Raw genomic sequence first — 27446 nt, forward strand, 5'->3', positions numbered from 1 at the left:
GCAACTTGATCGGAATGCGCGAAGAACGAAACTAGCCTAGAGAAATCAAAAAGACTTCCCGCTAAAGCTAGCAAAGCGAAACAAATTTTTGTTAGACCAAGAAAAAAAATAGGAGCGCAATAATAGCCGGCTGGAGAAGATGAAGGCGGCTATTATTAACTGAGTGAAATCAATTTCCATCTTCTTAGTCGTCGCAGCTTTAATTCAGAATACACAACAAACAGATTGCAAGAATGGCTCTGAAATGTCTCATATGCCGTAGAATAAAGATAAAAACTGATAAAGAAACAAATTGCAGAAGGAAAACGGCTATCTTGCAAGATTTGCAAGAAAATGGTTATCTTGCAAGATTTGCAAGAAAAGGGTCCGGACGCTAAAAAGTTGAAATCAGTGCCAAAATGGTATTGAAAATGGGGAAACATTTTACTCAAATGCGTACATTATTATTTTTCAGAAAGTAAAAAAATAAACAAATGAACAGGGAAAACTGGTGAATTTATCAAAAACTTTTGTCAATTTTGCAAGTTTCATCAAAATAAAACCAATCGATTAAATGTTTTTTTTTGCTACAAATTGACAAGTTAGGTTTTCTGAATCGAATTCCAGTCTAAGTTTATTTGACCATTTTCAGAAAAAGACTAGGATTCTGACAAAAAGTGGCTATCTTGTCCCTGATGATGGCAGAAGCAAATGTCTAAACCTTTGGCAGAAAAACAGCTCTGCTGTACGGTCCTGTCAGAAATCTTGTAAGATAACCTTACGATTTCGACCTGGTATATAAGTTCACTTTCGAAACATAAAATATATGTAGTCGTATGACATATCCTAGATAATGAAAGGTCTCATTCACTCTCTATGGAGGAACGAATGAATCTCTCAATTATTTCAGTTGACATTAACTTTTTTAAAAAAGTAACATTTTATAAAAAAGTAACTTTTTTCTTGCTCACTTCTTCTCAACTTAATGCCAAGTCGCATTGCGGAAACGTCCCTTTTTTTCTATTGAAGTACAAGTTAATCTTCTCTAGCATAAGTTTTATCTGACGCCCTTTTTGATTTGGTTAATGGTTTCAAAAACGGACAAGATTTGATCGTAATTAATATTTGTAATTATTTGATTTTATCGCCATCTTTTCTGGTAATCATAATAATGACAGGTCTCATCGTTCCTCTAAGGTAGATTCTTTTTTATTCATTTAGTATTTTGTTGAACAATTTGTTAATTTTTCAATCTTTTCCTCATTCAGTAGACAAGTGAGTGAAAAATGTAGATGAACGCGGTCAGACCTTTGTGTGCAAACACACAATACCGAGCCTCCTTGTCAGGAATATCATTTGAGTGAGACTTGCAAGTATCGATTATGGTCCCAAATCACAAAATCCTTCTATTCGTCTTGAAAATCGTATGATCAATTTTATTAACAATCCAATCCTTTTAAAATGCGTTCTATAGTAGAACGGCACTCCTACTGAGGCTAACACACAGCTGAAATTAAATTGGGGTCCATTTTTTGCCACAAAACGGTTTTTCTCTCAGGCCTAAATAGTAAGTTTCAAGGGTACTTTACCGGTGATAACGTTTTTTTTTAAATTTCAAATCGCATAAATCAAGTGTGACTAGCTTAGTAGGAATCCAAAAACGATAGGCATTACAGTAAAATCGGCTGATAATATGCAGCCAAATTTTTATCTGCCAAGGTTGACCACCTTAGACGAAACTTTGAAAACGTGTTAAGACTTATCCGGTGCCGTAGAAAAATTACAAAACTTTGTACGGCAGCGTATAACATAGCCGGCAGATTGCCGGAATAGCTGCGAAATAGACTTCCGTGCTGTAAAAAACAGATGGAAAAAGATACAGTAATGAGTTGATAGAAGTTATCGCCGCCGTCTATAACACTTACAAGTTTAATTCAAAGGAGGTTGTTTTTTAGCGCAAAAAAATTATCACTTCCGCGGCTCGAACGGCCGATCTCCAGATTAACATCCAGTCGCCTTAACCACTCGGCTGTCGGGCCATACATTCTTTTTCCTTACAATCAACTTTGTTTTAGCAACAGACAGCTTCGCAGCTATAACAATCATAAAAACTTAACAAGATCTTAGTACGGTTTTGATCAGAGACTTATACGGTAACGTACTACGGCCTTACAAAGTTTAGTGAGTTTGGCCAACGTGGGTGCTTTATGGAGTTTTAAGACTACGATTTTTCCATGAAATAATGCAAAAAATTGTCATCTGAGGCTCAGACTTCAGCCGACTGTAGAATAAACAATTTCCAAAACATTACACAATTGTGATGTCTTAATTTTAGGTTGGCCATTTTTTGTATAAGTTCTAGGACTACAACTTTTTCATAAATACGATATCAATGAAAAGTAATATTTTACCATTTTTTTCTCACTAATTTTTTGAAGCACTTTATTTGCGCTTTGTTTTAGCCCTTTTTCCTGAGTTCTTTCAAAATTTGTTATAAATTACAACTTTCATTTTATGTAAGTTCTTACGGATTACAATTTTTCATGGACAAAATAAGTAAGTTGTAATTTTATAACTTTTTGAGGGGGGGGGGGGGGCTAAGAAGAATGATTTATATGCGTGGGTGGCGGGGATAACGGAAAAAATACCACATAATTTGTAAGTGACAGTTATAATGTGTATTGCAGTAGATCGACAATGAAAATTTGGATCTATTCTGTTCCCTCCCCCGAGTTTGTGCCTTTATGTCCCCTTACAAATTTTATTGTTATATAGCACGTTACTTTTTAAAAGAGCAGCATGTGCGTCTCGGGGGGGGGGGGGGGGGGTGGTAAAGTTATATGCCTACTAAGATTTAAACATGAAACATGACTATAATGGGAAATGTAAATACCTGAAATGATTCCAATATTATACTAGGTGGTTCCTGTTAGTCGGTCACGTAGAAAATGAATGGAGGCTACTAGTTGGTACATGTTTAGAATTTTAGAATTGCATTTCGTGTACTAGTTTATTAAATCGCATTTGATGGCTTTGATAGCTAGCTGATGGATTCCTATTCTAATTACACGTCCACTAAACAAGGCAGGATGGCCGAGCGGTCTAAGGCGCCAGACTCAATAATTACTCAACTGAGTGTTCTGGTACACGAATGTGTGCGTGGGTTCGAATCCCACTCCTGTCAAAACTTTTTGCTTAATATGCAACGCGAAACCGAATTGAATTTTGTAGAATCTCGGCAGAATTTAAATTAACACAAAAAAAAATCTGAACAAACATCGACTAAATAGAAAAAGCTGTAGTTTCTGAAAATCCCACCACCCCAATTTACTTAGTGTTGTAGGAACCTATAGACCCCAAAATTATGTAATTAGCAGATATTGGGGTGGTCAATAATTTCGACAGTTTCTTTTCCCTACCGTCTAGTGACGTCAAATAGGAAATGTTCATCCCAAAATGGTTCATTTGTTGAGTGAATTGTGTTCGTTCTGTGCTTCTGAGAAGGAAAGTCACTCTCCAAGACACAATACGGGTTGAACACACCTGCGCAGAAAACGCTGTTGAATACGTCAAAAAATTAAGGCTAAAAATATGTTTCATAAGACACATTATAACACGTAGGAGATGACACAAAATTCGCATTTTTTCACAACTTTTAATCGCTAGTGTAACACTGTCTCCACATTTTCAATCAGAGAAAATTCAGTTAGCACAGGAACCGATCCGGCAAACTCTGACATGACGCTTGAACAGTCGGATCACCTGATTGGGTGCTGAGTTAGCATAATTCTTTCACAAGTTAAAGGCTAATTCAAAAGTTAAACAATTTGTTAAGTGCAAATTCAGATCTTTCAGCATTTTTTCAGCGCGAAGTCAGCACTGCGACAGTTATAATGTAAACGTTCAATTGAAAATCAATGTTTTAGGGCAGATAATGTATTGAGATGAGAACCTGATTCTGCGGATGCATTTGAAGTTATGCTGGCTTTGATCACTTTCACTAGCAACCGTCTGTCTGCTGACCTGAAACAGAAACGAGGAAAGTCAAGTAGGACGATGTAACGGAATCTTGTTATCTGTTACTATCAGGACAGTGTACGGTACTTGCGAATTCACCAAATTAAAACATAACCGACTAACTTCGGGAAAATTGCTCTCAAACGACCGGCGGGCGGTTGGCTTCTTCAGTAGCTAGCCACGGTTTACTGAGGCTAGCTTTAGCTTAATTGAAGAGACGTGAGTTGAGGTTAACAGATGATGACATCACGCCACATAGCAGCAGCTCAAGTGCGGTATCAATAAAAGTGCAAAATTCAAAAGAAAAGTTTTCACATTTCGCAGTGAGAAAAATGTTCAAAACCATTATTTGTCTTAAGAGCTCTGTCATGTAACACATCTGCAAGACTTTAAAGTCTGATTGGTCAGTAATGATCGTTAATCTCAGAAAAAGGACCAAAAGCTTTAAAAACAATGGCAAATTTTAACAATATATTAATATCTTCAGAAGCATTTCATTGTCTCAAGAGACTATCCAGTATCCAAAGTTTCAGAATTTTGAGTTGTCTGACCCCCAGAGGGCATCTGGTGAATAAAAAACGCAGAACTGTTTCTTTTAAACCCAGAGGATGTCGACTCTTTTTAACTAAAGTATATTGTGATGGCTTCTACAACTTTTAAACAGCTTTACAAGTTTCCAAGAGGTAAAAACGTGCATTAGATTGTTCAGACAGCCTTATGAAAATAGAAACATTCCATTTTTTGCAGGTGGTAATGTACTTCCTTTGAAATTAAATTCAGAACAATCAACACTTATGCAAAAACGGCTCAAAACATCAATGCATAAGCCAAGACAAATGAACTTTTTTTATAGCAAATATTCACAGGTAGAAATTGCAGCAGGCCCGAAAACCTACTTAAAAAACGAAGCACCATGATTTCGTGCTATAAAATTTTACTTTGCATCGCGATAAAGCAGAAGTTATTCGTTTTGGTCTTTCTGCCTTTTCTGCATTTTAAAGAGAGTCGACGAGTATTATCGCAATAATCAGTCCATGTCGGGCACCTAATCAATCTAATTCTTCACCTCTATTCGGAAAATGCATTACAACAATATATATTAAAATCTTTATCAATTTTCAGCATTAACCCCACACAGTTCATTAACCCCACACAAACGTCTCATCCCAAACAAAAAATATGAAACCATACCAATATGAGGAATAAACTAACAAAAAAAATTGCGTTAAAATTAAAATATGGCATTATTACCATTCGTCAACATGAGAGTCGAAACAATTCAGGTCCAAAAAACTCGTCTGAAATCTAATGCAAGCTCTCGTATGTCAGTGTATTCTGGTTAGTAGCTTGCTTGACAAGGAGCCTATCGTTGCATAACTTTATTTGGTATTTAATTTTCTACGCGAGGTAACAGAAATCGACGGTGGCATTCTGTAGATCAATTCGGACCACAATGTACGTTTTGATTTGTAAAGCAAGGACCATGAATAACGATATTTGAGCATAAATTTAACAAGGGATAGTTTTTTTCAGCGAAAAGTCAAATCATTGATAAGAAATCTGACAAATTAAAAATTGCTCAAAGTAGATTAACAGGACCAAAATGAATGCAAAAATCTTTGTCTGAGAGGTAAACCGACAACCGTCGAACAAATTGATCTCGAACGACAGGCGGGGCAAATTAATTCAGAGAAGCTCTAGAAAAAAAACTTTTCTACTCGGTTGCAACATTTTTTTCTTTATGCTCTCCTAGCATACACCCGGTTCGCTTCAGCAGCGCACACCTTATTTCTCAATACGAGCAATTTAGGTCATGCAAAAAAAATCAATTAACGTGAAAAGGTCACACATGAATTGAAAATGAAAAAAATGTTTAAGGAGAAAACGGTCAAGCAAAATTTGACATAAAAGACACGTACAAAAAATTTGCTTCAAACTTTGTTCGAGTGCAGATAAAAATAATATTGACTAGACTTAACGAAGATAATGTTTCCACTTCAAGTTTTTCATTGTGATAATCCGATCTGTTAGAAATTGTTTAACAACATGAAGAACAAAATCAATTTAGCCGAGGTAGTAAATAATAGCCTAAACTGACTAATGTCAGATTAATTGCTCTCGAACGACAGGCGGGGGCAATTTAATTTAGTAGTGTGGCTCAGAAAATTTTTTATGGCTGCAAAAACTTGGATCACAGATTTTCAGAACCGAGACCTCAAGTCTAGCAGCCAGACATTTTAATTACTAAGCCACAACGGCTTTGCTAATAACCCGCTAACAATCAATTGTATATTAGCTACAACTTTTTTCAGAATGAGAGCAAGTGAAGTCACTAAAAATGAAGAAGTGAAGCGTAAAAAAGTCGCTTCCGAAGTCATGCATTGTTCTAGAACAAAAACGCAGAGATCGAGCAAAAAATTGCATTAAAAAGACCTACACGTTTATAATAACTGCTCCAAACTTCGTTAGCGATTAATTAATATGCGTGATTGAACACGCAGAAGGAGTGAAGATCTAAAATGCGAAAATAAATTCATTATCAGCGAGTTTACGCCGCGTTCAAAATAAACTTAGCCGAAGAGTTTTATCTGTGATCAAACTCAAATCGTGTTTTATCCTTAAAATTTAATTTCTTTGAAAACATGGTAACCATCTCTAAGTAACGGTTTAAAAATACTGTCAAAATTAAAATAGACATAACAAAATTTCAATCTTTGCGCTACAAATTTAAGGATCCAAAGTATTTATCATTCACCTTGTACGATGATATTGACGAAAATTCATTGTAGAAATGAAAAGGTACAAAGACGTATGCACAATTCATTTACTTTTAAACATAACCGAATAACGTCGGGCGAATTGCTCAAACGACCGGCGAGCGGTTGGCTTCGTCAGTAGCTAACCACGGTTTAGTGCGGCTAGCTTTAGCTTAATTGAAGGGGCGCAAGGTGAGCGCAGCGGGGCTGCACCGGGGCTGATGGGGGCAACACTGGGGGTGGGGTGTGGGGTTAACAGTGGGGGGGGGGGGTGAATTGAGAAGGGGCTGATGTTGGGGGGAGGGGGTCAACCTCTAAGAACCACCCTTCGCACCAAAAGTATAAGTCTCCAAAACAGTTTCTGTGAATCGCATACTCGGAGACTAGTGAGCTGAAAGACTCTAAGAGCACTTAATGCCCGCTGGGCGCTACCTGTTTCTCCTGTTTTTGAGGAGGAAAAGACAAAAGGGTCAGACGAAAAATCGGTCAAGCGAAAAATTGCATAAAAAAGACCGACAGGACTAATATAATTGCTACAAACGTCGTTTGAGAGCAATTAATAACCTAAAAAAGATAGACATGGCTAATATAATTGCTACAAACTTCGTTTAAGAGCAATTGATAACCTAATAAAGTCATCCCCCGTACCTAACTTCATCACTACAAGGGAATTCTTAATGCATGTCAAATTTCGTATTCCAGTCGATTGTCAAGTCAAAATCAACTTTTCAAAAAATTTTGAATTTCAAAACATAGCTGGCAGTTGGCCAGAAAATAGCCGCAATAGCTTTGTAGATCTGCAGTCTCAAAAAACAGTAAAAAAGACAGACCAAAAAAATTCGCTTTTTCTTTGAAGGCTGATATGTTATATTTTGATTAAAAATCTGTATAAGTTTTTGCTGCCTCTATTAGCTGCTCTCTAATAACCTTCATTTAAAGTGACACACCCATTTGACCTTATCTGTTTGAATTAAAGTAAATAAAAGTCAATTTCAGAGTGAGGAAGTCATTTTTGAGAGTGAGGTAAGTCAAGTGTGACCAAAATTTTAATCACGCGAATGAACAAAAAAACTCGCTCCACTAAGAGCGAAAAATGGCATCACACACGCACTTAAGTTGAAAATGTATGAACGAATGAAGAAAAAGCAGATTTGAAGTGGTTGTGACGTCATATGGTCGTAACAAAAATCGCGACGACGAGATAAAAAAAAACATAGCGGGACAAGTCCTGACCTACAATTCAAAGAATTTTCATTGACTAAACAGAAAACTAGACCTAGAACGGACTATGAATGGATTGGGAAAACCATTTAGAAAAAAAATCCTATCCAAAAATCGAAAAAACAGTAAAGATTAAAGTGAAATTGCCGCATATGAACAAAAAACCACTAGCGAGAAAGAGAATTTTGTTCAAGCACCATTTTCTCACTCTGCTTTAAATTTAGAGCGAAAAAAATTCACCCCGCAAAATCACTCGCTCCACTTCCTGTTTCGGCGTGACCAAAACCACTACTCAAATTTGACTTCAAAAATCATGAAAATGTGTGAACAGATCTTTAAAAAAAGACAGCGCCCCATTACAATTCAAATTCTTTGAATTGTAAAAAACCAAGAGAAGGCCAATAATTGCCCCAGCTATCGCTGTGCGGCTATTAAAAAACTTGTAAGGTGCCATGATCTTGGTGTTACCTAGTATTCAATCTCGCTGATTCCGCAATTAATCAAGATTTTTGACGTGGCTATTGAACGAGGCAATTTTGTGGTAACATGATGAGAGAAAACCATCAAATTTCCATCAAACTATGGCTACAAACCTAATTCTAGCCGGTGGCATGGGAACAACTGGTCCCCCTTCCTTGGGACTGCCACTGTCCCCTTTGTTGCTTCCATCCCCCGTTCCACCTCCACTTCCACCTGCTGATTTGTTCACACTCCCAGCTGTCTCCTTCCTAACTGTCTCCACCATTTCCTCTATCTACACGCAAAATATTAGATTTAGCGCGAAAACTGGAGTCAACTATGCTTATTACAGTGCAATCGAAGAGAACCTCTTTTACAAATAAAATCTAGGTTGAGGTTCCAGGTTTAAGTGACATCTGTTCAGAAACGAAACAAACACACACGTAGTTTAGCTTAAAACTCATATTTTCTGATTTACAACTCAGTTTGCATCCTTAAACTAAATAACGTAAAAGAATTTTTCTTGGCAAGTTAAGTGTTTTTGAAATCCTGGCCCCAATACAGGTCAGAAAGGACAACGTTTCGTCGCTAAATTTCAAATTACGTCACAGCTTTTCACATGAATATCAGATACTCTTGGCCGATTATTTATCAATTTTTTATGCCCGAACTTAAAAAAACAATCAAAATTTGCGTAGTAAACACATGTAATTAGGCACTCTAAGTCGTCGAAAATAAAAAAAATTAATCAACTTGATTACGCAAGATCGTCAGGTCAATTGCATACAATAATTTGTACTGACAAAAAATATCAGAACAATAATTTCAAATTAACGTCAATTACGTCCAATTTTTTGACAAAGAGGAAACACAATATACTGTCTCTATAGCTACTGTCATCTTGAAATTAATTATCATAGCGCATCCGCTTTCAATCTCTCGACACAATGGGTGAAATCAAAGTAATTTCTGTTGGATTACTAAATGATTGTCACCTCTCATTGGGTCATACGAAATGGTAATTATGTTTTAACTGAGAGCCTTAAAGAGAGTAGCTAGAAGTCCATGCGGCTCTTGCCAGTAGCATAGTAGAAGTACCTCTAATGGCAAAGATGGAAATGGATTGAAAGAGTCTGTTGAAAATACCAAAAGGCCTTGAGATACGTAATATCAGTTGTCAGCTAAAACTGCAAAACGTTTCAGGTTTTTTTGAACATTTACAAAAATCAACTCATGCAAGGGATACCTCCCATTCAAGGGATACCTCCAAAGCATAGAAGCCTCAAGAAATGATTTTTCCATCTCAAAATTGAACCCTTGTAGACCAAGCTTATTCGCTTCAGCGGTATCAAAAACGTAACCAACCTTCGAAGCCGAATTTTAAATTGAGTTTGATTGCAAGCTTGAAGTGACAGTCACGTCGAAGGCAGCTGGTTAACCAGCTGTCCATGAAAAGACAAAAACATCTCTCGGGAGCAAACTGATCTCGCGTCAGATTCTTCTTTAGCATCAGATTCTTCTTTAACTACTATTGAGAATTTCGCTGAGGACAAAACACGATCACGGATTTTTTCGTTCCGGGTTTCCTCCACTATGGTGATCAATTGCCAGGTCACCATGAATATCACGAAATTATTTTGCGCGAGCAAAAACCAGTGACAAGTTCAACTATAAATAAACCTGCTAAAAAACAGGCACGAAATGAACTTAATGGAGGTATACTCAGACAAAAATATTGTTCACCAAAAAACTTTTCCTTAAAAATACTTATTTAAGCCAATGTTTAAAAGAATTATACTTAGCCTAGCACTGTTCTTCAAAAGATTTTCAAAACTTTGCCAGTAGTAGTTTTGTTCATAAATAGATTTGTTCCCTGATCTCACTGCACCTATCGAATGGAAAAACTGTTTGAATTGTATTTTTTTGACCTCATAAGGATCTAGGTAACTTAATTGTTTATGACGAAGTTTTAATTGATAAAACCAATATTACACAACCCCATAATGTTAACCGAAAAATAAAACCTTCATTAAATCATAGCACACGGAAAAATGGTTCCGCAAAATATAAAGTACAAGCATAACTACGCAATTACCGCGACAGTTTTCAGAAAGTGGTTAAAACATCAAGGCAAATTCTGCATAACTGAAAAATGTAGACAATCAGTTTCGAACGGATTACAGTTAAACAGTAAGTTAAACATTTTCTAACTTTACAAAAGAGAATAAATATAAACCGACTAAAGTCGGAATAATTGCTCTCGAACGACAGGCGGGTGGAAAAAATGTTTCCCCAAGCAAGCATTCGAAACACTCACCTCACGGTCCATAACCAGATACACTCACCACTCGGCTATCTCTCCCTTGTTTTCGCCATGCTGCAACCAACTTTAGATAAGCAACAAGCTTTCCTTCGGAGTGAGAGCAATAGAGGTCACTCAAAAAAGAAAAACGAAAGCGTGAAAAAGTCACTTGAGAAGTAAAAGAATGTTCTAGAAGAAAGCACAAAATGGTCAAGCAGAAGATTTGCATAAAAATGACCGACACGTTTACAATAATTGGTTTGAACTTCGTTCAAGAGCAATTAATAAAGGCGTACATTATACTCATAATACGGTATCACAATTTAAGATTTGAATGTTTGACCATTTCAGCCAACCAGTGCATTTCATTGTTAGTTAACAAATTAAATTGTTAAATATCTATCGAGTTTTCATTTTTTTGTATCAGCAATACATCTTAACAATGCATATTAGTTGGATCATACTGTTTAATACAAAAAAGAGAAAATGTTATAGCACCCAAATCAGACCGGAGAATCAACATTACATAAATTTGTAGCCTAGACCCCGTACTTTTTCTACCCAGGTTCTCTGGCGTTCAAAATTAGAGAAAGCTTGTAGATACATTTTGAGCGTCCAAGAATTTCTGCAAAAATGGAGCATTAAAAATGGAGCTCGAAATTTTAATTAGAGCCTAAAATTAGCTCAGCTATTGACTATTATTAAAAGCGTACAATACATTCTATACATTTCTGCACTAGTTGAGCGCTTATTTACTCTCACATAAAAACTCGATTATTTACGTAGATTCAAATCGCAGCCTTTCAACACCCACTTTAAACATTATTGGCAAAAAAGGCGCAATTTTCTGGTCTGCAACAAAAATATCATTAGTAATAAAGACTGACTAGAACCTCAACGGGGGACACTGTTTATTATTATAGAGAATGCAGAAAATGTCCATTTTCCGTATTCCCTATCTTAATACATAGTGTCACCCGTTGAGGTTCAAGTCAGCCTTTATTACAACTAATATCAACCCACGATAAACCACATTTCGTCTTTATTTTCAACCAGTTAGCGTTCTTGATTTACAAGAATTTAAGCGGGTCCATCAATCAATTTTTAACCATGCAAGTTTTGTAAACTAGAAACGTAGCCAAGAAAGTGACCTAACACAGTACGTCAATGAATGAACAGAAAATGCACCTCACTGAAAGTGGTGCTGAGAACTCAGGTTCGAAAAGTCTGAGAAGTTGTTTTTCAAAAGAGATTAATTAAATACGTCACCGCAAGATATACTAAAGGTTAAAACGGTGCAGCAAAGTAAAAACATAGCTGGCAAATTGCCAGAAAATAGCCGCAATAGCTTCATAGATCTGAACCCTCAAAAAGAAGGTAAAAAAGACAGAGCAAAAAAGATACTTATTCTTTTCATTAAGGGCTGAGATGTTAAATTTTGATTAGGAATCTGTATAGCTTACTGCTGTTTCTATTAGCTGCTCTCTAATAACCTTCATTTAGAGTGACAAACACCCATTTGACCTTATCTCTTTGAATTAAAGTAAATACAGTCAATTTAAAAATGAGGAAGTGAGTCAAAGTGAGTCAAGTGTGACCAAAAAATTAATCACGCGAATGAACAAAAAAAAACTCACTCCACCAAGAGCGAAAAATGACGTCACGCAGGCAATTCAGTTGAAATTGCATGAACGAATGAACAAAAGGCAGATTTGAAGTGGTTGTGACGTCACATGGTCGCAACAAAAATTGTGACGACGAAAGTAAATAAAAAAACAAGAGAAGGCCAATAATAATCTCAAGTAGTGGATAAAACAGGGATACCAACAACCAGTAAAAATTGACCCTTTCTCCTAACGCTAATCGCGCACCATTTATTTTAAAATTGTTTGAATTCGCATCAACTGATATTAATTGGAATTGATTATTTGTTTGTTTACCCATTTCTATCAAAATAGCAATCATATCATTGTCTACAGTAAATGTTTTACCTCTATCATCTTTAAATGATACAGCTCGATCATCAAGAGAGTTGCTTTGTTGTTGGGGGTCTAAAGCTTTTAAAACATTTGTGTTATAGGCTAATGCTTCTAATGTTTGGTTTTGAAGAGTATGCCAAGCTTCGCTGTTTGTATTTAAAGTTTTAGTTAAAAGATCAAATAAATCTTCCAAGTCACCATAATATTCTTGTTGTCTTAATTTTTCTTCTTATCTAATTCTTCTATTTTGTTTTTCTAGATTATTTAATTTTATAAGTGTTTCTAGTTCAGTCATTTTTTATAATTATAATAAATCATTATATAGTGTAATTGCAGCAAGGATTAAATTTCGATCATCATTAATGGTTAGCTCTTTAATATTATTTATAAGTAGGTCTTCGTCTCCATCTAATGAGGCATTCTTAATCAGGGAACCTGCTTCGCAGATTTTAATTACCAGATCTCTTTTGGATAGATATAGATTCTCATCATGAGGATAGCTTTTAATGTTATTTACATAAAATCCTTTATCATCAAATGTGTTTAGACTAATCTTACTTGTTTTTGTTGTTGTCATGTTATCACCAACTTTTTGTATTCTACATTCATCTACACTTCTCTCTGTGTTATACATTAGTGCATTATAATACTCCTCATGTTTAGCATTGTTACAATTCTTTATTCCTTTCTCTTTAGTACTCATAGGATAGTCTTTGAAACTGTATGTCTTTGGTGACAGGGCTATAAACTCTTCTATAACTTAACTACCTAATTCATGTTTGAATTCGCCTGGAACTTTATTATTAGTTTTGATTGGAGGTTCGAGACTGGATAGGTCCATGTGTTCATTGTCGACATTACCCTCGCTAAAAATTAATACAAAACTATCAATATCCATATAATGGAGTTGTAGATCTTTGAGAGATGGTTGAAGAATATTTTAGAATACATCATACATGTGTAATTTACTTAATTCTAAGATAGTAAAACCTACATATACTGGAGAATCATATTCTATTTTTTATATATTCAATTTGGCTATAATCCTTATATATAGTTATATTCGTAAATGTTGGTTTACTTATACTTTTCATTATCTTTTCTTCATCATGTGAGAACTTACTTTGGAGGAAGTGTAGGGGATTCATGCACATTCTTCCACATAGGGAGTTGTTCATTAATTTCCTTACATCCTTTTCTGCTTCAGTTTTAGCTGTTGCTCTTTTATTTGTATTGTTATGTATATAATCTCTACATATATAATCATGTTTAAATTTAATTACTCTATGTATTTTTGTTACTTTCACTCCCATCTTAACATAGAACTAACATCCTGTAATGAACCATGTATTCTGTTTTGTTGTTTTGGTCTAAGATTAATTTCTCTGTTTTTGTTTTACTTTTCTCTCTTTCTCGGTATCCCAATTCATTATCATTTATCTTTCTCTTATTGGGCATTAGTGCTAGTTGCTCTGTTCTATCATTACAACGATTAGTATAATCAGTATCACAAACTATATAGTAACCGTGATCACTATCATCTGGAGTATTTAATATATAATCTAGAGACGTAGTAGTAAACTTAAAATCCTTATAAGGTAGCTTTTAAATCATTGCATAGACGTATAAGTTATTCGCGTCTATGTACGAGATCTGCGAAGCAGGTTCCCTGATTGACCTCTGGTCATCGGTGAAACGGCTTTGCCGATGCTTCGCCATTTTACTTCCATTACTATTGTTGACTAACCTGTCACCCATTATACCGCATATGCCACCTCTCTTTGCTTCAACAAAATCATCTAGCATTTGTTTATCTTGTAATAAATCTAATGAAACACCGCTTGACATTAACCAACAATCAAAACTATAACCCAGGAGACTAACGTAATGTAGTGGGTTGAGTCCAAATTCTTTCATACTTAATTTGACGTATTCATTCATGCAGTTATCTAATATTTCCTCATCATTCTGTAAATACTCTATAGTTAGATCTATACCACTTTTATGACTGTTATCTTTAATAAAGCTATCGACTTCTTCTTGTGTTGGTAATTTATTAGATAGAGAGGATTTGAAGTTTTCTATATTTAGATTACCTGTAACTTCTTGGTACGACTTTGTCGTGGTTCCCCAGGTGTCTAAACCAAAGTATTCATATGGATATAATTTTTTAGTTTTACACCCATATATCTTTGCCATTTGATCTAGAGGCATAGCTAAGAAGTTATAACTACCTAAGAATTTGCGAGAACCAGTGCTAAACATCTTAGACTTACCAGCGGCTAGTGGTATGTTATCTACTTTTCTTTTATCATTATTCTGCTTAAAGAGTTCACTTTATAGTAGGTTGAAGTCATAGCCAGAGCCATTGTGGAATATTACAGGAAGGAAGTTTTGTTGTTTATAACTCAGATTACATATTTTACATGCTGGTCCTCTATATTTACCATATAACATGACAATGATCTCTTACTTTATTAATACATGTCTTACTGCAGATATGACAAGTGTTATTAGTTTCATGATATAATTTATCTTCTTCATTGAATATCATTTGTTTGTTGCGCTTGAAGTTATTCTCAGTTTCTATTTCTAATAGATCACTAGCAAATCTTTTGATACAATCAAGACGGAAGTATTATTTGAAATGACCCTGCCAGATGTAACCCACACTTATTGGTACGTGTTCAGCTATTACATATTTACAGTCATTAGTTGCGACTTCAACAATGCAACATTCTATATCAGCAGTTATAACATTTTTTATATTCTGACGCTTATGTTCATTTATAAAAGTAATTTTCTTCTTCTTAGGACAAACAACCTCGGGTTTGAGAGGGTTGTTACATTCATGTTTGTCGTATTTAATTTGCGAATCAAACCAATATGTACATCTATCACAGTAATAGAATTTGTGGTTCATTCTATTTGGTCGATCTAACAAGGTTTCTATGTTTTTAATTAGAGCACAGTGTTCTGTAGTAACATCTCCCCAAACCAATATTCTGACACCTTTTCTATCTTTATCAAAATCATCCACTGGTTTAAACAATTCTATTTTGCCCCCACCACAAGGTGTGTATACCCAAAAATTAATATTGTACAATTTCTTATTATATAAGCAAAATCATCTTCATCTCGTTGTCGTGCTTCAATTAAAATATTTACATATTTACTCTCGCGTGTTGCGTGGTCCATAGCAGGATGTAGCCAAGCAGTAATAGTTAGTTGCAAGCAGTTTGATTTATAACTACGTATATTTAATATCGATTTAGAGCTTTTGAGATCAGGGGTAAATCTATATAACTACCAATAGATGCTTTAGTTGGTTCAATATTTATCTGAATACTTCTCAATCCAAGAAATTCGAAGTCGTAGCCATAACCTTCATATATTTCCTTTTCGAAATCTAGCCATTGATTGAAGTCAGCGTAATCTTTTATAGCCTTATTAATAATATAGTCGGTGTTGAAGAAAATTTTTGTAATTTTAACTTCTTCTTTGGTTCTCTTCTTGTACTCACCCTCGGCCGTGACCTTATATTTAAAACTCTTAACTTTTCTAAACTGATAACAGTTTTTAATTTCCTCTAATGAGTAATTAGTTGCTTCGTCTATATCTTCAATGTAATTCCCACCTTTATCCGTAATTTAAAAGTCTCTCATGTTCTGACTTGAGTTTATATCAAAGTCTTCTGTGTTTTCTAGATACATGCAATTGTGACTGTATGAATGAGTAGTTAGAGCTAATTTACTTCTAAATTCTTCATGACATTCTTACATTGAAACTTAATTCTGGTGTAGATATTGTCGTCGGGTTTAGTTTTAGTTTTAATATCTTTAGTTTCAGTTTCAGTAGAAGGTTTAACATAGATAAAGTCTCCATCCTAATCATACTTTTTCTCTATAGTTTTAGTTGAGGCTTCAGTTATAGCCTCATCCAAAACAGAATCAGTGAAACTGCTTCGCAGATCAAACATTTTCTCCAATGGTTTTTTATGTTTGGGATCGTATGATTGATGTCTGTATAAACCCTTCTTTGTTTCAAAGGATAAATTACAGACGTCGCAGAAGTTCATACTTGTGACATTACTGTTTGTTGAGTGAGACATGGTGTATTTTAATAGGGAAAATTTTGGAAAAATGATTTTTCGAAATTGAAAAAATGAAGTGTGATAAGTTTAAAAATAAGCCTTGGAAAAAATGTTGCAATGATTGCAAAGAATTAGAATATTTTTGTTATATATGTAAAATATAGTTAAAGTAAAAAATTATATGGAATATTTGGGGGACCATTATGATAATCCAGATCAATATCTGGCGTGTAATATGTGTAAAGTTTACAAACATATTTCTTTCTTTAGTTTTAGAAATTGAAGATGCAGATTGTGCATCTATCTTAATAGATATAGATATACACATACCAAAGATAGATTCAAGGAATATGCTGAAAGGTTTAACATAAAAGTGTAGTATAGACAAGAAATAATATTTTGTGATGTATATAAGTGAATTTGCAAACGAGCTTATTGTTATTTTCTAGAATTAAGCCATTTCATAATTTAATCCTAGACTTAGAGTGAATATGTAGTAGTGGATAAAACAGGGATAGCAAAAAGCAGTAAAATTTGGCCCGATTCGACATGCGCGATTAGCGTTAGGAGAAAGGGTCAAATTTTACTGGTGGTTGGTATCCCTGTTTTATCCACTACTACCTCAGCTATCGTTTCGCGGCTATTAAAAAAACTAAAGCGGAGATTATACAAATGACGAGACAACTTTCGAAACAACCCATCAAATTCAGATAATAAAAATAACTGTTCCAAAGCCAATTTCAAAGTAATATTAAAACGGCTGTTCGTATATGCAATTTTGGAATTACCAGGATCTGCATATGCTAGAACTAAAAAATATTTCACAATATTAAAAAAACTAAGGAACCAAACAATTTTCGGTTTAACACGTAGGTGAATTTTGCATACCCTAATTACCACAAAAACTGTCTGTTGTCCCTTATTACAGTCCGTTAATGGATCGCACATATTAAGTTCGCTGGAAAATTGACGTCTGATTTGAGAACGCGGTTGAAACTATAGACATGTCAGAAAACCAAGGGAATAATATAAAAGTAAAGAGAGAAAAAAGAAGCTAAGAGATAGTTACCCCGAGGTAGCAAATATGAAGAACAACAAAATTTCCAAGAAGCAAGATTTCTCGCGCGTTGCAACGTAACAATAACTATTCGAGACGCTTTTGCTGCTATTAACGACAACGTTACTTCAGATTATCCAAAATCAATTAGAGACGTTTTTTTTTTTAAAAAAAAGAGAAAAACTTTGCTCTAATTAAGAGAACATAGCCGTTAGATTGCCAAAAAACAGCAACATTGAAACAGAAAAAAAATGATGGCGATAAAATTGACAAAATTCTTTCCAAGTGTCAAAAAGTACTCTAATTTGGCGTGCAGTTCTAAAACCGATTCTAAAATTATATTTAAATTAGCTTCAACAAAGAAGCTATTATGCTAGATACCAATACCACCTAAAAATCGCTTTAATGAACTTTGATAACCTAATAAAGCATGGCTTGATGACCGGGCTTTATCAGTTGAAAGTCCTCAGTCTTTCAAAACGAAAAACGTGATGATCGAAAGGTGAAAATAACATAGCGAGACAAGTCCTGAATTACAATCCAGAGAAATGATTAAAAAAGATCTGATGAACTTAGAATTGACAGCTTTACAACAACATCAAACAAGTCACTCCACAACGCCCGAGACCCTATATGCGCAAAAAAGAACAGACAAGTCAAAAAGCAATTAAAAATTTTCGTATTCCAACATCTCGTGTTTCGAGAATCACCAAAAAATTAAATAACCTCTGAATGTTGACATTGCATCCTTGAGTAGTACAAAAAAACAACTATGAGCAAATCAATGGCAGACAAACCGAGCAGCAATCGAAAATCCACTCAAATCATTTCAAAAACAAACGGTATCTCAGTTAGAGAAAACGTAAGCTAAAAGTCGGGTCTCTAAAATGACCAAAATAATGCTAAACTAGAAGGCCTAAACAACCGACAAGTTTGAGACTAAGCCATAACACCACAAGAAAAGCAACAAAAATATTCAAGACTCACAAATCAACTATTTCTTTTTTTTTGAGAAATAGTGTAAAAAAATATTCTCTACAAACTCAACCATTTAATTTGATTCACTTATGTTTCAATACAACCAACGAGACAATCAAAAGTATCCAAAAACGAATATGTGATAGGGCAACATAAAATAAAACCACTAGACTCGAGAATTCGAAAGTTCGCTAATACTTTCTGAAACGAATAGTGTGAAGTAGGAGAAAGCATTAACTACGAACTGAAACAGTTGTTTCCATCAACTAAATTCGCATTAGCAACCGAAGAGACCTGCCATTAATGAGATTAATTGACAATACAACAAAAACTCACAAGCTGAAAATGCATTAAAATTTTTGAAAAAACTACTAGCTACGAACTCGAACAGTTAATCACATTCGTCTATGCCCCATTACTAACCAACGACTTATAATTAAGTTAAAAGTATAAATTCTAGCAAAATTTAAACTAATCAAATACTTTTTATGCTTCAGTCTGGGTAGGGTAACTAGCATCACTAAAAGCGGCTTCAAACGACGTCATTAGTTGTCATTATTTGCCATTGTAAGCACTTAAAATTTAATTAAAAAACAGCAACTTCGGCACACTTTTCATTGACTTTCAGCAGCGAACTGCCACCACTTGAGTTTAAGTGCCTTAAGTAGTGAATGAGACAACTGTAGATCGCCCAAAGCAAAAAAAATCAAGGGCGCAAAAAGCACCCAAAATTTTGCATAAAAAGACCAACTCATTTACAATAATTGATTCTAACTTCGTTCCAAAGCATTTAATAACTTTATCCCTCCTAGCAAGTTACTTAGCAGTCCAATTAGCGAACTGTCCTTAATGATATTGAATGCTAAGACAGCAGAAAAGAACGAACACTCGCAAACTCAAAAAATCTTTAAATTTTTTTTAAAAAATAAGAGTAAATATAAACAAAAATAAAAATAAAATAACATTAAATAACATACACAAATAATAACATAGGCACACGTAAAATTAATAACGCAAAAATTCACAAAGAACACAAATTAATTTAACTTCAATTCCAAAAAGTCAAAAGAAAAAATGACCAAATATTGTTTAGCTAGTATGTCAGAACGTGTTCAAAAATCTCCCTTTCGAGTGAAAAAATAGTCGCACCAACAAAATTGTACAAAATTTTCATATTAACACAAATTTTGATGAAACTATGCACAGAGCTCTCACACTCATTAAGACTATTAACATTCTAGCTTTCTCTATAGAAAGTTGAGATTACTCTCCTATGGAAAAGACCGACTTCAACTCAACTCAATTATTTCAAAGGCAATTTTAAAAAAACTTCAAGAGAAACTCAAACAAATTCACGATTAGGATGAAAAAAATCAATTGATCGTTTTTTTTTACAATAAAGAGATGTCATTTTTATTGGACTAGGTGGTGAGGCATTCCATCGAAATGTGGCGATAGAAGGATCAATATCAACGCCAATAAGCATTACATCTGGTAACTTGGAATAACTTAAACAAAGCTTGAATTAGGGCATTTAAATATATATGTGGGTTATATGTGTATCCAGTTTCTAATTTTGGTTCCGTTTTCCGGCTTCAACTCCATTCACTTTACATTGTTAAACTGAGTAACTGCTGCCAAAATACATTAAGCATGAAGAGCAATGAAAGAAACTAGCCTAGAGACTTCGAACAAAATTGACGTAAAACGTTGAAAAGGATGCAAATTACGTAAACCGAAAGTGTAAGAACTTTAAAAAAAGCCAAAAAGAAGCGCGCATTATTGAACGAGGAATAAAATGACGTTGCTATCCACTAACATACCCAATCAAAATTTAATTCAAAATCAACTATAAAAATTTGTGACATAAATTGTGTTTAAGATAGTTGCAAAAATACTTAAAAAGGAAATATATATCTGAAAAAAATCAAATCCGATTTTTGACAAATTCTTATCTCAAGACATATCAATGGTCTTACACAAAAAACTCTTTTTAGAAGATTCTGACGCTATATCTCTTTCCCCAATAAATAATAATTTTGCTAAGAAATTATTTACAAGGCAAAATAGGCTGGTTGGGCGGAAGAAAGGGCTAAAATCAGCTGAAATATGCACTATTCTGTCAAAATAAAAACAATCTATTTATTCACACAAGCTCTAGTGCCACAAGCTGTGCACACGCGGCAAAACTTTGTTAACCACTCCCAACTTTAGCTTCCAGTTAAAATCGCCACATGAACTAAATTAATTCCTGTAAAACACCAGAAAAAAATTAAAACATACTCCGAGTCGTAAAAAACAAAAGGCGGTCAAAAGTAGCTGTGCCCAATTATCACCGGTGCAGCTCTTAACTGCAAAAGATGTTCCAAAGTATTATCAAATCAATAAAATAGGCAAAACTGTCTCTAAATGCATGCAACTAAGAAACAAAACCAAAACCTGTAAGACAAATTGCTCTCAATCGACTGACGAAGGCTCAATTTAATGTAGTCTGCTCAATTTTATTGAGTATGGGGTGCGGATGGCGGTGAGATAGCAACACGAGCAAGAAGGTCAGAGGAAAATACTAGAGGTTATTTATGCGGATATTTAGCTTTAAAGTGCAAAATAAAACCATTTTGGCGTGCTTTTCAGTCACAGGAAAACTGTCATAAATTAACCTTATCTGCAAAAAATTCTTAATGAACGAGCATTTTAGCTCAAGCAAAATCAAAAACTCTGTTTAAGTTAGAATCGCTGAGAGCAAAACATAAACCGATTAACGTTGGATGAGTTGCTCTCTAACAAAAGGCCGGGCAATACACTCTAGGAGTGTAGTTTATTGCATTTTTATGAGTAAAAAAGCTCCCACCTCATTGGGGTTCGCACCCCAGACCTAGAGGATAGCAGTTGAACATGGTAACCATCAAACTACAACGTCTCTGAGATTCAACCGATAAAAATCACTTTTATATTAGCTACAACCTGCATTTCGGAATGCGTTTCAAACTTCGTTAAAGAGCGTTTAATTAGCGGTTACTTCACAGCTGTACGATTGAAATATACTTGGCAAACCAGTTTATTTTAAAATGTCAACTAAAATGGGTAGTCGTTCAAATCGGAGTGGCAAGTCAACTCTTATATACATCTATAAAGTCTGCCAGCAGCCAAACCGCACTGTTTTAATGTTAACTTTAGATTTAAAGCTCCACAATATAAAGTAACTCGCGTAACCTTTGAAGCTACGCTCTGATTCGGAGTTCCGGCTATTATGCTTTCAGGGACAGAATTGCATGATGAAAGGTTTATATCCACTGTCATCCCCGCTATGCACTGGTACACAAGCAGCGTCAACTCTAAAACGCAAAGAAAGATACGGTCAATTCTAGATGCTTCAGTGGAGGAAAAATTTTTGTTGAGGATATTTAGTTGATGCGTAAGTTGTCCCTATCGTAATTCAAGTTGGTTTCCAGTTCTCTTGGTTTCAGCTCATATTACAATTGCAAAAGTGATTTGCCAAGTCAGACGTCGTGTTCGGAAACAAAAAACTTCCATATAAATTCTACAATTCGACTTTCCGTTCTTGCGGGTTACCATGGATGAAGTTGAATGAAAATTTCAGACTTGAATTTGAATGAAAAGAATGAGTGCAGAGACCGCTCAGTCACTTGGCAGAATATTAACTGAAGTATTAATCAAGAGTTGTATTACCTTGGTTGTTAATTATTTCGTTATTGTTGTTATTATTGTTTCCACCGTTAGTCCCCTGAGTGGTGTCAGTTTCTTGATAATACGAGACTTTGGCCACCTGTGGTCTACCCATAAAAGAAGCACACATCTTGTAGTGCCCAAACCCATCGCGAGACGGTGTTAAGATGAGCTCCCCAACTAGTTTCTCAACAACTATTGACTTCATCTGAGGTTCACTTGGTTTGAAAGTACTGTTGGGCTCAAACTTTAGCTCTAAGATGAGCTTCTTTGACTCCAAGTGCGCAACCACGCATGTCGATCCTGTTAAAACACAGCATACAAAATAAGAAACAAACAAGTCTTCGGCGAAATAACTTTTTAAAAAGTTTAACAAGAGGTTAATAAAAGTACTTTGAAGAGTCCTTTACTATAAGTATCCCCTTTGTTGTTGTTGTTGTTTTACAGTGGGGATTTACAGTTTTCACTGAGGGGATTTTCGTCCCAGTCGTCGTCTTAGAAAGTTGTCCTATTAATTCTGCAGATCTGACAGTCACAGCATAGATGCCAGCTACAGATGTTATTTTCGGACTCGAGGTTAAGAACCCGAATGCCCCAGAGTGAAAAACTTTAAAAGGAAGAGAGAAAAGCTTGCATTTGTTCTACAAAAATGACTGTCTCAGTGATAAGTCACAAGGACATTTTTTGCAATAAATATTAGAATCGCTGGAGGATTGTCTTGATCTGTCAGCATTTTGACGTCTTCTACATAGAGATATAGATTTCAGATCTATGCTCTCCAAATAGAATGACAACAAATACTGAATAGTAGTAGTAGTAGTAGCAAAGGCTTTAGGATTTAAACATAAATAAATCCAAGGGTTTGTTAGACCCACATGAGTTCAGTCCAAAGGTAGTTTTAGTTTAGTCTAGTTTTTTCCAGTTATTGCAGTGGTCACATTTGCAAACAATTCGCCAAGTGCATTTGTCCCTCTTGTCATATTTTCTCAGAAAGTAGTCCCAGTAGATTTTGGAGATGGTGTCTTTATTGAGATATTTTCCGTAGCTGGTGTACACTCTGATAATAATATTGTATAATAATTTTGTACGATGGAAGAAGTTTTCATCGGTTTTGTAGAGTCGATTCGTTCCGATCGTCAGTTCTCCTCTTGTATGCTGTCGAGTTTTATCTTCGGTGACTCTAGGTAGATCAACAACAACGTCGTATTCGTTTCTATCCAATGATATCAGAAGCAGGAGATTGTGCATTTCGACATATAAGCTGAGAGGCAGCAGCTTTAGCTGTAGAAGTCGATCTTTGTATTCAAAACTTGCATTCAGTATCCACTTGGTAGCAATTTCCTGCACCCTTTCAAACTTCGCAAGATTCGACTTGTTCGGCTGCCATGCTTGAGAGCAGTAGGTCAGGACTGGCACAACGTAACCAACGTAAGAATTTAGCTTACTGTTTCGCGTGCTGTTTGTAGACAGGTTTCGTTTCAGTTGGAACAGTGCACTTAATCCCTTCTTCGTTCTCGTGGTACAGTTATCGTTCCACGTGAGATTTGAGGTGATCCATAGTCCTAGGTCGCGCTGAAGATTCGTCGGTTCAATTTCAAGGTTGTCTATTGCTGCTGTCAAAGTGCCTTTTATGTTGAGGAGCTTGCATTTAGAGGTGTTCAGTTGCATTTTGTTTTCGGAGCACCAATTCTGTATAGTCATGGCACCAATCGTGAGTTGGCTCTGAGTCAGTGCAATTATCTTGAAATCATCGGCATATCCAAAACTTTCACAATTTGACACTGAAGCTGGTAGATCATTTATGAACAGCAGAAAGAGCAGTGGTCCGAGAATGGAGCCTTGTGGAACTCTACTGCTGACACTTACTGGAGTGGATGTTTCCGCATTTATTTTAACATATTGCTCCCTGTCGCTCAAGTAGGAGCTTATGAGTTGCAACAACTTTCCGCCAATGTCAAAGGACTGGAGTTTCAGTATAAGCAAGTCATGCGGTACTTTATCGAAGGCCTTAGCAAAGTCGAGATACAGAATTGTCAGGTTGTCTACTGTGGGGTCATCGTACTTTTGGTAAATTGAATCAAGGCACCACTAGTATCTATTCAGCCACCTTCAACACATCTCTATTGGCTGTACGACTTTCCAGACATGTGCAAGCTTTAAAACAGTGACGTGCAACACAATTTGACGACATCTTATTAACGACATGATCATCTGCCATTAAATCGTTTTTATCAGATGATGCGGAACCAATATAGAAAAACTTTGATAAAGGAAGGTTCGAGTAGCTTTAAGTTCATTCATCGTATAACTACACACCCTTTGTGAACAACCAAAAAAGCTCAGTATACCAATTTTCTAACAATCCAAGCTCATACATTTTGCTTCTAAATTTTAAAATCCCCATAAATTATTATTTTACGATTCACGAAATTTAGTACATTGTCCTTGATACTATTTAAGGGATATTTTGCGTCGCCCCCACCCCCTCCAGTTAAGATGGTTTTATGGGTGCATATTATTTCCATCCCCCCGACGCACCTGTAACATTTTTAAATGATCATTTACTATGTAATGGCACGAGCTCTGTAACTCGTGGATGTAGTAGTAGTAGTTTAATGCGAGAGAGAGATTGAGAGAGATAAGTTCTCCTTTCAGAGACCCAAACATGTCACTTTACATTAGTGCTCTCGGGGCTTGGGCACGTCATTTCACAGCTAAGTTGACTTTCTGGATTGGGTTGCAATATCCGCAATTGCGCATGAAAGTCCACGAACAAGAATTTAAATGACGTAAAACAAACCAATTTGTCGAATTAAAATTACTTCTGATATTTAAAACAAACGTCTTCGAACTTTAAATTCATCGTCATAAAAAACTTTTGTGGTACTTGGTTAAAATGCAAAGTTAGAAGTTAAATTGTTAAGTATATTATGGTGAAGAAAAGTTGGTTTAAATAAACTAAAGTAAAAGAAACCGATTTGTCAAATTCAAATCACTTAAAACAAACGTTTTCGAACTTTACGTTCATCGTCAGTTTAAAACTGTTTTACAAATTGTTGAAAGATAAAATAAATATGTATTTACATTTGTCTGAGACCAAACTTGAAACAATTCTAGGAACTATTCTAAAAAATTCAATCAAAAATTTTTCCATATATATACAATATTTAGCCTATTTACAACTCATGTGTACATCTGTTATCAATTTATTTAAAAACATTCCTATTCCAGATTTTTCGATTTTGGCCATGTTCTTGTGTTTTAGGGTTATTCCGAGTTTGCCCTAACTATAAGTATCCCTCTTGTGGAGGTTTTGCAAATTTCGTTTTGTCATGCACAAAATGTTTTTTGCCCTATGTATTCTCATCTAGTCAAAATTATGATTTGAACTAATATTTTAGCGTTAGTTCCCTCCACCTTTATTCATCGCGTGTGTTTAGTGCCGGCTTCAGCTTGCTGATATATGTAGCTTCGATAATCATTAGTTTTTCTACTGTCTGACAGGCGTCCAGAATTTTCCATTCAATGTCATTCGTGGCGCCACGACATTCAACGAGATGTTGACCCACCTGTGAATCCTTCTTTTGATGTTCTGTTATCCTTGTGGTAACATGCCGGCTTGTTTGCGCAACATAGATGGAAACGCGACCATTGCATTTAGTCTCAAATACCACGTGGGTTTTCTCGTCTCTATCGAAAGATGATTCCAGGGTGGGGAGGCATGTTCTTAAGTTCCACCTTGTAAAAACCACTTGCAATTCGCATAATTTCTTCAATTTGCTTGCAAAGTTTTGAGTAAGGTTGCCTCTATATTGCAGTAAAATAGTTGGCTTATCATAAGATCTAGTCTTGCTTTTTCGATGCTCTTTTGGTGTCAAAAAACAAAACTAGATTGGTTGGCTCTGATGATACTTTTGTTGTTCAATGAATGAATATGATCCTCGTTTTGGCCGGTACCCAATATCGGTTTCATCATCGTGTTAAATTAAACAAGTCAACGAAGATATGTCAGTTTTGTTGATTCCGCTCGAAGCCCAAGCTTTGTCTAATCACAGGTCTTTTTTCTTTTCTGAAACCGATCAAACTTGTGTCAGCAATAAATGATGTTATAAATTAAGTTTTAATCTAAATCTTTAACCTTGAAACCCAAGGGCTTTAGTACATGTTTTTTGTATGAGTGTGACACTCACACTGCCACCCTCTGAACAAGAATAGAGTGCACCACTCACTCAAAATTAAACAAAATTTTCATTCACAAATCTTGTTACGTGAACGTCTTACTGTACAAAAGGTTTGAAGATTCATACGGACAGGTTAATTATCAGTTTTGGTTGCTCAAAACTTTTCCTGCCTCGTCAAGTCCAAATTCCCGTGCCGCATCATTTGTCAGAATTTGATATGCCCGTTTGATGGTCCTGAAGAGTTCTCCGTCTCCACCAGCACCGGGTTGCGTCAACAGGCTCATTTTGTGGTAGTGTTTCTTGATCTGATCTTTTGCAGCAGAACTTTTTACCAACAAAATCTCGGATAACGTTGCAGGCCGGTTCATAATGTTTTTGTTCCGAATCTCGGATAAAATTTTTTCCGTGACCGTTGTTTTGGCTCTTTCGTTACTAAGAGTACTCCTTTGTCGATCAATGAAAGAATCTTTTTTCGGCATTCGTTGGCCATATACTCATTGTAGTGTTCCAGCTGCTCAAGCTCTGACCTCAATTGGTCATTCATTTTCTCCATATTTTCAATGGCTTCGCCCTTCTTAGCAGCTTTGACTTTCAAATCGGCCATTTCTTGCTTCAATAACTTAATAGATTGCTCCTGTTCAGCATTTCTGACTGCTGCTGCCTGTAAGTTATCTCGTAACGCCTCACATTCGGCGCTCCATTTGCCCAAAACTTCTTTTGTTGCCTCTTTGGTTTTG

The 27446-nt window shown here is 35.4% G+C and overlaps 1 protein-coding gene and 1 non-coding gene across 2 annotated transcripts in view; one reads left to right on the forward strand and one right to left on the reverse strand.

The window, feature by feature from the left end:
- Positions 1-27446, reverse strand: part of LOC142348700 (uncharacterized) — a 64960-nt gene that overhangs the window by 10756 nt on the left and 26758 nt on the right. Inside the window, exons 2-6 of the mRNA XM_075400150.1 lie at positions 22532-22831; positions 22055-22176; positions 8567-8727; positions 3932-4002; positions 3399-3522 (exon numbers count right to left, since the gene is read on the reverse strand). Of these exons, the coding sequence (XP_075256265.1) occupies positions 3399-3522; positions 3932-4002; positions 8567-8727; positions 22055-22176; positions 22532-22831 (778 nt within the window). The remainder of the gene's footprint in view (positions 1-3398; positions 3523-3931; positions 4003-8566; positions 8728-22054; positions 22177-22531; positions 22832-27446) is intronic.
- Positions 3063-3163, forward strand: Trnal-caa (transfer RNA leucine (anticodon CAA)). Its single transcript is given in 2 exon segments — positions 3063-3100; positions 3118-3163. It is a non-coding gene; the product is annotated as a tRNA-Leu (tRNA).

This window comes from Convolutriloba macropyga, chromosome 10, assembly GCF_964194025.1.
Source record: "Convolutriloba macropyga chromosome 10, txConMacr16.3, whole genome shotgun sequence".
NCBI lineage: Eukaryota > Metazoa > Xenacoelomorpha > Acoela > Convolutidae > Convolutriloba > Convolutriloba macropyga.